The 13201-nt window shown below is 40.0% G+C and overlaps 1 protein-coding gene across 1 annotated transcript in view; it reads right to left on the bottom strand.

Annotated features, from left to right (window-relative positions):
* Positions 1-12549, bottom strand: part of PDSS2 (decaprenyl diphosphate synthase subunit 2) — a 255955-nt gene extending 243406 nt beyond the window's left edge. Inside the window, exon 1 of the mRNA XM_044244610.1 lies at positions 11978-12549. Within this exon, the coding sequence (XP_044100545.1) occupies positions 11978-12273 (296 nt within the window). The 5' untranslated portion in view covers positions 12274-12549. The remainder of the gene's footprint in view (positions 1-11977) is intronic.
* Between the last annotated feature and the right edge of the window lie 652 nt (positions 12550-13201).

The raw sequence follows: 13201 nt of genomic DNA, 5'->3' as shown, positions 1-13201 counted from the left end.
ATTTTTTCCTTTTACATATTGAACTTTGAGTTACAGATATTACTTTTTTCAAAAGATTTTATTTAATCATTTGACAGAGGGCAGAGAGGCAAGCGGGGGGTGGGGGAAGCAGGCTCTCTGCTCCATGACCTGAGCCGAAGGTAGAGGCTAAACCCAGTGAGCCAACCAGGCACCCCAGATATTACCCTTTACATATTTTTTCCATCACATGTATTATTATTCATGCTTTCTTTTAAAAACTTGAGGATAAGAACTCTCCTACACTGTTGGTGGAAATGCAGGCTGGTAATACCATTCTGGAAACCAGTATGGAGGTTCCTCAAAAAGTTGAAAATACAGCTACCCTACAATCCAGCAACCACACTAATGGGTATGTACCCCAGAGATCAAATGTAGCAATTTGAAGGGTCACCTGCACCCCAATGTTTATAGCAGCAATGTCCACGACAGCCAAACTATGGAAAGAGCCCAAATGTTCAGAAACAGATGAATGGATAAAGAAGATGTGGTCTATATATACAATGGAATATTACACAGCCATAAAAAAAGAAAACTTGCCACTTGCAACAACGTGGGTGGAACTACCGGGTATTATGCTAAGTGAAACAGGTCAATCAGAGAAAGACAATTATCATATGATCTCACTGATTTGTGGAATTTAAGAAACAAAACAGAGGTTCATAGGGGAAGAGAGGAAAAAATAAAACAAGACAAAACCAGAGAGGGAGACAAACCATAAGAGACTCTTAATCATAAGAAACAAACTAAGGTTGCTGGAGGGGAGGTGGTGGGGGATAGGGTACTTGGGTGAGGGACATTAAGGAGGGCATGTGATGTTACAAGCACTGGGGGTTACATAAGACTGATGAATCACAATCTATACCTCTGAAACCAATAATACATTATATGTTAATTAATTGAATTTAAATTTAAAAATGTTTTTAAAATTAAAATAAATTTAAAAAATAAAAACTTGAGCATATTTATAATAAGTCTTGTCTACTGATTCCATCATCAGTGTCTTACGGGTCTGTTTCTACTGACTGATTTTTCTCCTGGTATGTCATATTTTCCTGCTTCTTGAAATGTCCTATAATTTTTTTTAAAGATTTTATTTATTTATTTGACAGAGAGAGATCACAAGTAGACAGAGAGGCAGGCAGAGAGAGAGAGGGAAGCAGGCTCCCTGCTGAGCAGAGAGCCCGATGTGGGACTCGATCCCAGGACCCTGAGATCATGATCTCAGCCGAAGGCAGTGGCTCAACCCACGAGCCACCCAGGCGCCCCTGTCCTATAATTTTTAATTGGATGTTGGATATTGTTAAATTGTGCTGTTGAGTGACTGGATTTTAATCTTCCTTTTATGAATTTCGGTGTGCGGGGCGCCTGGGTGGCTCAGTGGGTTAAAGCCTCTGCCTTCGGCTCAGGTCATGATCCCAGGGCCCTAGGATCGAGCCCCACATCAAGCTCTCTGCTCAGCGGGGAGCCTGCTTCCCCCATCCCCCTGCCTGCCTCTCTGCCTGCTTGTGATCTCTGTCTGTCAAATAAATAAATAAATCTTAAAAAAAAAAAAAGGAATTTCGGTGTGCTTTGGCAGGCAGTTAAACTACTTCTGGGTTAGCCTGATCTTTGCAAGACTTGCTGTTTAGTTTTATTAGGGAGGTTCTTGACCAGTCTGCCCTCTAAAGCTTTATCCCTATTACTGAGGCATAATTTTCTGGGGTCTTCACTGAGGGCCTGGCTGTTCAACAAAGTCTTTCCATAATGTCCAGTTAGAATTCAGATGCCTCCCAGCTCTGTGAGAACTCTGAGAACTGCCAGCTTATAGCTCCCCAGCCTCACGGACTTTCATCCTACGTATGTGCTGCTCATACTTCAACAATAAACTCAGGTGGGCCCCTCAGCTGTCTGGAGCCTTTCTCTGTATACTCCCTCTTCTTCCATATTCTGCCCCACAATTTCCTGCTGCCTTCGCTTCCCCAAAATCTGATCTGTCTCAAACTCACCGATACCACCATCCTCTGCTCCTGTTCCTCTCTCTGTGTGGCTATTTGGAAAATACCTCCCAGCACAAAGCCAGAGTGATAGTTTTCATCTCATCTGTTCTCCCTTTCATAGAATCACAACCCTATACTTGCTTCGTACTCCAAGAATACAACTGTTTCATATTTTTTGTCCAAATATGTTCAACCTATCCTTTATGTCTCATCCCATCCCATGTTCAGACCACACCAAACTACTACTTCTCTACCGCTGACTAAGCAATTTCTTCTCTTTTATGTCCCTGCCTTGGTCATTTCCTTTCCATCCAACATGACCCAACTCTTAGGTCATCTCATCTTTGAAAGTCTTCAATTTTCTGTAGAGATTTTTTTTTTATCCCTGTCTCTACAGCATATCATTCACACATACTATAGCATATATCCCAAGGTACTCTCACTATTAGCACATCTCCCCACTGAAATGAATTTCAATAATGAAAATTGCTAACACTTGGATACTTTTTAGGTGCCAGATACTCTTCTAAGCACTTTACCTATATTTACCCATTTAATCTTCATAAAACCCTAAGATATAGGTACTATTATTATTCTCATTTTACAAATGAGGAAACTAAAACACAAAAAGGTTAAGGAAATTGCCTGAGATCACATAACTTGGTAGTTGTAGAGACAGGATATAAATCTAAACAGTCTGATTATAGAGCTCAGGCTCACTATACCATCTCTGATGAATTCCTGAAGGGAAGCAACTGTGTCTTATTCTTGTTTGTACATTCCATGCCAAGAACACCTCAAATATTTGTGGAATGAATTAAAATTTTTAATTTTCTCCTAGTCATCCAAAAAAAAAAAAACTCCTTCATAAGTAACGCAGGTTTTCAGTCGGTAATTACAGAACTGAATCTAGAAAAGGTCTTTTATAAACATGGAAGAGACTAAAATTAAATTTCTAATAATAAATTCAAAGATCTCTGAAGAATTTTAACATGCAGAAAAGACTAATAAGGCTTTATAGGTAGCCAAGTAACTGTAGTGAACTCGGGAACAAAAAGTGTCTGCCAAGGAATCAACACCGCCTTAGAGAGAGATGAAATGTCATAATTTGTCTCCATTAAACGATACTAAATTAGTCCTACCTATGTAAATGTGCAATAGAGATCAAGGCAAAAGTAAAAAGATAAGAGTATTTAAACAAAAATTTAATCCTAAAAGCCAAATATGTCAATAGTAATCAACGAAAACAAATAAGGCCATATTACTCAATATCAACTATGTATAAACAACAAAAATTTAATTCTATGTGAAAAAAGTAAGTCATTACCTTAGAAACAATAAAGTGTCCTCCATATGGTTATTAAAAACATTTCAGTTCTTGACAGTAGGTATATATAAAACTAAAAGTACTTCAAACAAAATAATACAGAATACCCTGCCTTTCAAAAGTTCACATTAGAGCCACTTTGCTTTACAAAAGACATATATTAGTTCACTGACCAAAAGAAATACAAAGAGGATTTTCACTTTTATGAAAAAAGGCAAAAAGCAAAAATAGCGTTCAACGTTTGTTTTGCAGTGAGCCGTTACAGAAGCAGCACACACCCGGAGCAGCGAGACTGGAACCACCAAGATCCTTCCCTGGGAACTATGCTCAGCATCTTAGCATCAAACTGCTGTAGCTTTGAACTATATCTGTGAGCATCTGTGCTTTATCTCGATTTATTTTGAGCATTCGTTAGCAAGATGTGTCCTAAGATATCAAAAAAAGCCTAAGGGAGATTATTTTTTGGGTCTGGGAATACTCAAAAAGTTTTCCATATAAATTAATGGTAATTGCTTCTTTTGCTTGATGCCATTTTGGCTTATCGAAGGTTTCATAGAAACGCTCTACTTTCAGATAGTAGGGGAGATCTGTAATGATTTATACAGAAATTTAAATGATTAAAAATAAAAAATATATATTTTGCACTACTGGATAATCACATTTAATCAGCAAGGTAATAACAAACCATAGGGTACAAGTTGTGAGGAGATAAGAGTTGATGTACTGTTGCCCTGTTAAACCCCCACCACGTTACCAATCTACATCACATACCTGGCCTTCTAGTCCATCCCACAGCCCACTGTCCAGTTAAACAGGTCCACAATATCTCATCCAAAGTCCCTGAAACCAATTCAAAATTTTTCTGATTTTAGGAAAGTGCATTCTCCCCTGCACTCCAGTAGGATCTGGGGCAGCACCCTGTAATCAAACACATGAATATTTCTGCAGCAAAAAATGCATGAATATTCACATTAAGTGGAATAAAGAAAGACTATAAATAATCGCTCATCAGTTCAGGTCAGATTTATGAGCATGAAAAAACATTCTGTTTTCTGAGCCTTTAGGATTTTTAAATAATAGGAAAAGGATCATAGATCTGTGTTACCACATTGCATCCAATCTGCTCACTCCCTGCTTGAGAAATGACAATGGCTCTCTTACCTGCCATATTCAATTACAACACTAATTTCTATACTAGTATAGAAATGGCAACACCTTTGGAAATCATTTATAAAAGCTCCTTACTTCATTGCTTAGGAAACTAAAGCCCAGAAAACATGGAATAACTTACCTTGGGTCATACCGTTACGTACTGACAGAATAAAACTAGAACATGCAGGTCTCCTGTCTCCTAAGCCTACTGCTTGTTTGTTGGTTAATTCACTCATTCATTCTCTCTCTCAATTCAAAGTGATTCTTTTCAGCTTTTTAAAATAATTAAATAATTACAGACTCACAGAAAGTTACAAAAATAGTATAGAGTCCTATGTATCCTTTATCTGGCTTTCCTCAGTCTTCAGCTATAACACAGTATATGAAAACCAAAAATTAACATTTGTCCATTAGTGTTAACAAAACTACAGACCTAGGAGCCTGAGTGGTTCAGTCAGTTGAACGTATGACTCTTGGTTTTGGCTCAGGTTGTAATCTCATGGATTGTGAGATCAAGCCCCACGTTAGGCTCTGCGCTCAGCATGAAGTCGGCTTCGATTCTCTCCCTCTGCCCCCATCCCCCTGCTCTCTCTCTCTGTCAAATAAATCAATCTTAAGACAAAACAAAACACAAAACTACAGCCTTATTCCATTTTCAGCATTTTTCTTAACCTGTATTCATTTATATGTGTCAGTGTACATAGTTTTAACACCTTTATTCCATGTAGAGATTCATGTAACTACTATCAAAATCAAGATATTGGGGCTGCCTGGGTGGCTCAGTGGGTTAAGCCTCTTCCTTCAGCTCAGGTCATGATCTCAGGGTCCTGGGATTGAGTCCCACATTGGGATCTCTGCTAGGCAGGGAGCCTGCTTCCTCCTCTCTCTCTCTCTCTTTCTCTCTCTCTGCTTGCCTCTCTGCCTACTTGTGATCTCTATCTGTCAAATAAATAAAATCTTTAAAAAAAATCAAGATACTGAAATGTTTAAAAAAAAAAAAAAAGATACTGAAATGTTCCATCACCACAAAATACCTCTTTGTATTTATATCCTCCCTGCTGCCCACTCTGTCCCTGACTCTAGCAAGCATTAACCAGTCCTCCATCTCCATAGTTTTGTCATTTTGAGAATGTTGTATAAATGGAATCATACAGTATTACAGGGGCCAAGGGCAGGCTGTGCCAAGATTGGCTACTTTGGCATGAACATTATTTTGAGTTAAAAGCAATTGAAACCCAGCAGATCAAGGAAAAACTCTTCACCTCCCCCTCAACTGCATGCTCATACCAGGAAGAGAGCTATTAACAGAGACTCCTCTTTCCCTGAGAAACTTATCTGAATAATTGGACAACATTTGTTTCCAAATATCTCCTTTCACCTTCCTGCTAATGGTCTTTCTCCCCTTTGTAATACCCATACTCCTCCTCCTCTTCTTAGCCCATATAACCATCTCCTTGCTTCATTTCTTTGGAATTTCATGTCTATGTGAATTCCCCACATATATGCTATTAAATTTGATTTTCTCCTGTTAATCTGTCTCATGTCATTTTTTCTCCATGTCATTTTGATTATTAGTCCAGCTAGAAGGATCTTGAAGGGTAGAGGAAATTCTTTCTTTCCGCCAATATATAAACTTCTGAGATTGACTTTTTCTTTGTGGTAAGACACACATAAAACTTACCATCTTAGCCATTTTTTAAGTGTACAGTTTACTATATGTTGTGCAACCAATCTCCAGAACTTTTTCATCTTACAAAACTGAAACTCTATGCCCTTGGCAACCACCATTTTACTTTCTGTGAATGGGACTACTCTAGATTCCTCATATCAATGAAATAATACAGTATCTGTCTTCTTGTGACTGGCTCATTTGACTTAACATAATGTCCTCAAGGTTCACCATGTTGCAACATATGCCAGAATTTCCTTTTTAAGGCTGAATAATATTCCATTATATGTACACAATATTTTGTTTATCCATTCACCTACTGATGGACATCTGGGCTGCTTCCACCACTAGGCTATTGGAAACGATGCTGCCATGAACATGGGAGAATGGACATCTCTCTGAGACCCTGCTTTCAATTTTTTTTGGCTATATACCCAGAAGTGAAATTGTTGGATCACATGGTAATTCTTTAATTTTTCTGAGGAACCACCATACTGTATTCTGTAGTGGCTTTTTACATTCCTACTAGTAGTGTGGATTGACTTATCCCATTCACCCTAATTCTTTCCAGATTCATTCGAATTGTTGTATGAATAAATAGTTCAGTTATTTTCATTGTTGAACACGGTTTCATTTCATGGCTGCAATATCGTTTGTTCAACAGTTCACCACTGAATGACATCTGGGTTATTCCAATTTGGGGCTATTACATATAAAGTTGCTATAAACATTTGAGTATAGGTTTTGACCCAAGTTTTTACTTCTCTGGAGTAAATTCTCTGGGGTACGATCACTGGTTTGTATGGGAAGTGTATGTTTAATTTTATAAGAAACTGCCAAGCTGTTTCTCAGTGCGGCTGTACCATTTTTACATTCCCATCAGCAGCGTTAAAAGAAATCTGGTTTCATTTCTCTGCATCTTCACGAGGACATCAGATTGTCAGTACTTTACATTTTAGCCTATCTAGCAGGTAAGTAGCAGTTATCTTATCATGGTTTTAATTTACATTTTTCTAATGGCTAATGTTATATATGTTTACCTGCCACCTTCTCATATACTTACTTGTCATTTTTACAGGGTCTTTTTGCTCATTTTCTAATTGTCTTGCTTACTTTCTTTTTTTTTTTTTTAAGATTTTATTTATTTATTTGACAGAGAGAGATCACAAGCAGGCAGAGAGGCAGGCAGAGAGGAGGAAGCAGACTCCCCGCTGAGCAGAGAGCCCAATGTGGGGCTCAATCCCAGGACCCTGGAATCATGACCTGAGCCAAAGGCAGCCGCTTAACCAACTGAGCCACCCAGACACCCCTACAAAGACTTCAATTTTGATGAAGTCAAATTCCTGACCCTTTTTTTTCTCTTATGAAATGGGATTTTGGTGTTATGTCTAGTAACTGTTTACCTAGCCCCAGATCATAGAGATGTTTTCTATTTTTCTTCTAAAAGTTATACAGTTTTACATTTCACATTTAAATTCATTTTACATTGATCTCACAGGTATCCATTTTCCTTTTTTTTTTTTTTCTTAAGGTGTGAGGTGTAGGTCAGGGTTCTTTTTTTGCCAATGGTGTCCAATCATTCCAGCACCTTGTTAAAAAGACTATTCTCCCTCCACTGAATTGCTTTTGTACCTTTGTCAAAAATCAATTTGGCATATTTGTGTTGATCTATTTCTAGGTTCTCTATTTTGTTCCATCGATCTGTCTATTCCTCTGCCAATACCACTGTCTTGATCAATGAAATTATATCTATGACTTGACATAATGTAGAATGATTCCTCCTGCCTTCCCCCTCCCAATATTGTTTTAACTATTTTAATTCCTTTCTTGCTGTTCATTTTACTTTACTGCACTTGCTTTTCAGGTCCTCCCTTTACCCAGAAGAAGTATGATAGCCTAGGGAAGAAAGGAGAAAAAAGAATCACAAAGGAAATGATATGTAATATAATACAACTACCCTAAAATATTACCCATGTCATTTCTTCTTTTTTTTAAAGATTTTGTGTATGTATGTGAGACAGAAATAGCGAGCACAGAGGGAGAGTGAGAGGGAGAAGCAGACTCCCCACTGAGCACGGAGCCCTCACGTGGCTCAATCTCATGACCCTGAGATCATGACCTAAGCCAAAATCAATAATCTGGTGCTTAACCAACTATGCCACCTGGGTGCCCCAAGATTTTAAATTTAATCTCACTTCTGAATGTGTTAGAGTACACTTCCAGGCTCTTTTTCCTTTCATGATGAGATGGCATAGGCAAAGAAAGAGAAGGTAGTGAGAATAAATTATAGTGATTTCCTTACCAAAAATCCCACCCTTCACCTAAATTTTAGGGTATTAGACATAATTCATCTCTACCATACCATGCAGATTTAAACAAAAAGTAAAATGACCCAAGGGGTTATAATATTGATTTAAGTCAATAATAAGACACCCAAAATATGAAACTGTAAAAGAATTTACAAAGTCCAGTTTCCTATGTTTAACTAAATCAACTACAGGGGGTCTTTCCATCCTTGGCTAACATAATGACAGCATCTTCTTTTTTTTTTTTTTTTTTTAAAGAAAGGCAGACTGCCAAATGCAGCACTGCATTTGGATGTGTCTACAGTCTTGGAAGCTTCACTACCTTACATTCTCCTACAAATGGACCTTGAGAGCTTTTTTGGAGGTCCTAGCAGGGGAGTACAGCTACTCGTATATCCTTGATGGAAAAACAGTCCTCTCCTCTATCAGGGTAGGTCGTCTTCTTCAACAGAGCACACAGCTTCAGGAGGGACCCACATGGAGCACTGAGAGAGGAAGGGGACACCTACCTAGCCAGCCAGATCAGCCGAATCAACCATGGCAATCAATGGGGTGACAGATGTTTCAGCCAGATAGCCCTCACATCCTTCCTCTTAATTATTAATGCTTTGCTGATGAGATTTCAACAAAGTAAGGTGTACATGATTCAAAAATATATAGTTGCTTAATCCATGTTTTTAGCTATAATTTACAATAATCACAGTCTGCTTACCCTTTGGATCAAACGCTTGGTCCGCTACTAAAACAGATAAAAATAGGACATCCTCCCCCAAAGGTGTTTTTGTTCTGCCCATGAGTTCAGACAGTTTAAATTGTGATACACTATCAAAGAATAATAAAACTACATACACGTTAGCTCTTCCTTTTCTCACAGAATAAAACAACGCATACATGTTATCACCTTTACTGCAACTTATTTATTTTGTTCCTCTCCACTTCTTTCACTGTGCTATGATACTGGGCAGTCAGGGCAGGCGACAACCAGGAAATTTTAGAGCCAATTAGTCTTACAAGCTTTCATCTAGTGTGTCTCCGGTGGCTTTAGAAGGCATCTTCTCCAACACCCCTTCTAATGCTCTGGCAACTAAGTAGATGAATTACAACTCTCAGAATATACACATTAATAAGGCCTTTTCCAGCTCTGCCCTTTTAACTTCAATGTTTTATTACAAAGACAATAATAGGCACAATGCAACGTACTATTACGAGCCCTGCCACTAACACTATTACCACCACACGCAGTGAAACCCACTATTTGATTAGCAAAAATTAAGAAACTTCAAGGTTCTAGTGCTAGGAGAACATGGAGTAATCTGAACTCAGACATTGCTCAGGAGAGCAGCAGCTGGTACAATCATTTTGGAAAGCAAATTGCTATTATTTACTAAAACTGAACACGTGCATACACTCCTCCTCCATCTAGTCTCTCAAGACAAGTACACCTGGAGATATGCGAAAGCACATTCACAGCAGCATTTTTCATAAAACAAAAATGCAAACCACTCAAATGCTGATTGAGAGAAGGCTATGGTATAGTCAAACAACGGGATTTCATACACCAGTGAAAAACTAATGAAGTACAATTAAGCACGACATGGACAAATCTTAGGAACAATTACGGATAAAAAAGTAAGCAGAGCAGACTACAAGCAATAAGCTACCATATTTATAAATTTCAAAAGTGAGCAAAATTTAACATATTATTTAGAGAAACACCAATATAACTTTTAAAAAGGAAAAACAAACACAAAATCCAGTACACGGGGATTCAGGGACGTGGACTGTGGAGTACAGATAGTCTCAGAAGGATTGGTAGTTACAACTTTTAAATTAGATGGTAAGCTCATTAGTTTCATTAATAAGCCTTAAAACATGTAAGTACATATGAGTGTGTGTGTGTGTGTGTGTGTGTGTGTTCTGAGTGTATAACATCTAAAATCTACAGAGAATTAACCTTCTAACTACAGGACAAGTTTAGCCCACTGATAAGATGATATTCCTGATACTGGAAACAATGCCAACAAGTAAAATCACTTTATTGTTATTTGGTCACTTCTGTAGTAACAAAGAAATGACAGGTGTCTCAAAAAATTATACCAAGGGGGTAAGCAAGAGAAGTGGGAGTGGCTGGAAAAGAGTAACATAAGGGATCCTTGTGGTGACAGAAATGTTCTGCATCTTGACTGTATCAATGTCAGTAATCTACTTGTGATACTAGAGTATAGTTATGCCAGATGTTACCATTGGGAGAAACGAGTAAAGGGTACATTGGATCTCTATTATTTCTTCCAACAGCGTGTGAATCTATAATTACCTCAAAATAAGTTTCATTTAAAAAAGGAAAACGGGGGAAATAAAGGTAATTTTTGTCTAGGATTTCTCCACCTTGGTACTATTGACATTGGGAGGCCCGTAATTCTTCATTGTAGGGTCTGTGCTGGGCATTCCAAGGCGTTTAACTGCATCCCTGGCCTCTACCTACTAACGCAGGCCTCCAGCATGCCCCAAGCATGACTCCTCCATATACTACCAAATGTTCCCGAGAGGGCAAAACTGCCCCATCTGAGAACTAACTACAGCTCTACTCACAAAAGCAAGAGCTGTGGAAATGTTCCCAGTTGAAGGAGATGAAAGAGACATGACTATTAACTGTAATATGTGATCCTAGGCTAGATCCTGAACTAGAGAGCAAAGAATACTATAAAGGACATTTCTGGGTCAATTAACAAAACTGGAAATCAATGGTATATTAATAAAGTATTCTATCAATATTAAATGTGTTTAAATTGATTACTGTTAAGAATATTCCTACACTTAGGAAATACACAATTACATATTTAGGCATAAGGGACCATGATGTATGCATTCTACTCTCAATTCATTAAAAATGTGTGTATTTACACATAAATGTAAATAGTATGTACATATGTTTAGAATAGGTAATCTGATTAAACTATTTTATTAAACTATTTTATTTTTATTCTTGCAACTTTTCTGTATGCTTGAAATTATTTTCAAATAAAAAAGGTTTTTGTTTATTTGTTTTTACTGGAAGCATAAGTTGTGGTCTTAAAATCCTAATAGCAAGTTTCACAGTAGTAGTGAAAATAGAATAAGTGATAAAAATCCCAAGAGGACAGTGACTACTGACTGATCTTACTTTAATCTATCCTATTTTAAAAAAGACCATTTCCACAAAGTGACTTACACCCACATCCCTACTCGATTTCTCTACAAGTCACTGAGGCATTTTTACCCTCAATAATTAAGAAGCAGAAACGCGAGAAGACTACAGGTGTTTTCTCAAAACTAAACCACTTATCCGCTCAGCTGAGCAAATGGAGAAGAAAGTTAAGGTGAGCGGATTGGAGAAGAGACGACATCAAATGTCCAGGAGAGCTAAGGAAAGAAAGGGGTAAAAAGAAATAAGCAGGGAGTCAGTCTGAGCGAGGCAGGGGGTGTCGGCCAGGAAAAAGGATTCGAGTGGGTTCGAGCGTGTCAGGAGGATAGGGAGTAAGTAGCTCACCTGGCCGTGGTAAGCAGAGGGTGCTGAGTCCCCACCAGCTTCCGCACCTGCATAGCGATGTTGCTGAGCTCGTCGCTCAGCAGGCAGCGGAGGCTCATGAAAGACGTGGGATAGCCCACGATCTTCTCTGCCTCTGACACCACTTGGTTCCAGTGGCCCGGGGACCTGGAGGACTGACCACGCCAGGAGCCCACCGAGGAGATGGTATCGAGGGACGGGGACCACCACCAGCGACGCGGGGAACCCGACACCCCGAGATAACGGGGCAAGCGCAACAGCAGCTGCCGAAGGCTCATAGTTTGAGTCTGGGAATGTCGGGGACTTGGGGGTGTCCGGAGGTGGCACGAGGAACAAACCAGGGGCAGAGAAAGAACTTGCAGGAACTAGAAGAAAGCGGCAACTCCTGACCCTCAGAGAAGGGTGAGCTCCTGGAATCGTGACCAGAAAAGCACATTAACTGCAGCTTTCAGCGCTTCGGGTTATACAATCAACTGCCGGAGCTCAGCACTGCCCCCGGCTATCTGGGTAGAAACCACCGCGCCTGCTAAATGGGGGATGCCATATTGGCGAGATGGAATACGGTCTGTCGTAAAGATAGAGGCGGGTAGTTCAGGAGCAAAGACTGTTCCCTACTTTATGGCACAGTCGTGAACACCCCTGAAGGGGCGGGGCTTTGGCGGTGAGTCCCGGAAGGCGATGGGGTAGGGCGAAAGCTTAGCTTCTCCCGCACCCCCTCGTCCACCAAGGTTGGGAAGACTTCGGTTTCCTGGGAGTCGGTTAGGTCGTGGAAGCGGCCGAGTGGTACACTCGTGTTCGGAGCTTCGGCCCAGTCTGATTCATCGGAGCATGCCCAACGCCCAGCACAGAGTGGCTCACAGAAATATTTGTGTAATGGACGAGGGTCGGTGTCTGCCAAGTCGTTTCATGGCTCCCAGCCCTCCCGGAAGGAAGGGCGCCAGGCAGATGTGCCGTTCCCCTGGGAAGCCTTTCACAGCTGTCCACCTAGCTCGGGTAGTGGACCGGTGTGAGGGCGGCCTTCAGGGCGACTGGCCTTGGGAAGCTATGGTTCGCTACTCAGTAGTGGGACGCAAAGTCTAGGCGTGTGACTGAGCCCTCTTCGCCCTCAGTTCCCAACCGGACGGAAGGTGGCGTGGCCTGGCGGAAAGGGTTCTTTTTCCCCAAGGAATGCCCTTGATCCTCGTCTAATCACCAGCCTCCCCGCTG

Source organism: Neovison vison, chromosome 1, assembly GCF_020171115.1.
Source record: "Neovison vison isolate M4711 chromosome 1, ASM_NN_V1, whole genome shotgun sequence".
Classification (NCBI taxonomy): Eukaryota; Metazoa; Chordata; class Mammalia; order Carnivora; family Mustelidae; genus Neogale; species Neogale vison.
This window is presented reverse-complemented; position numbering and strand designations above follow the sequence as displayed.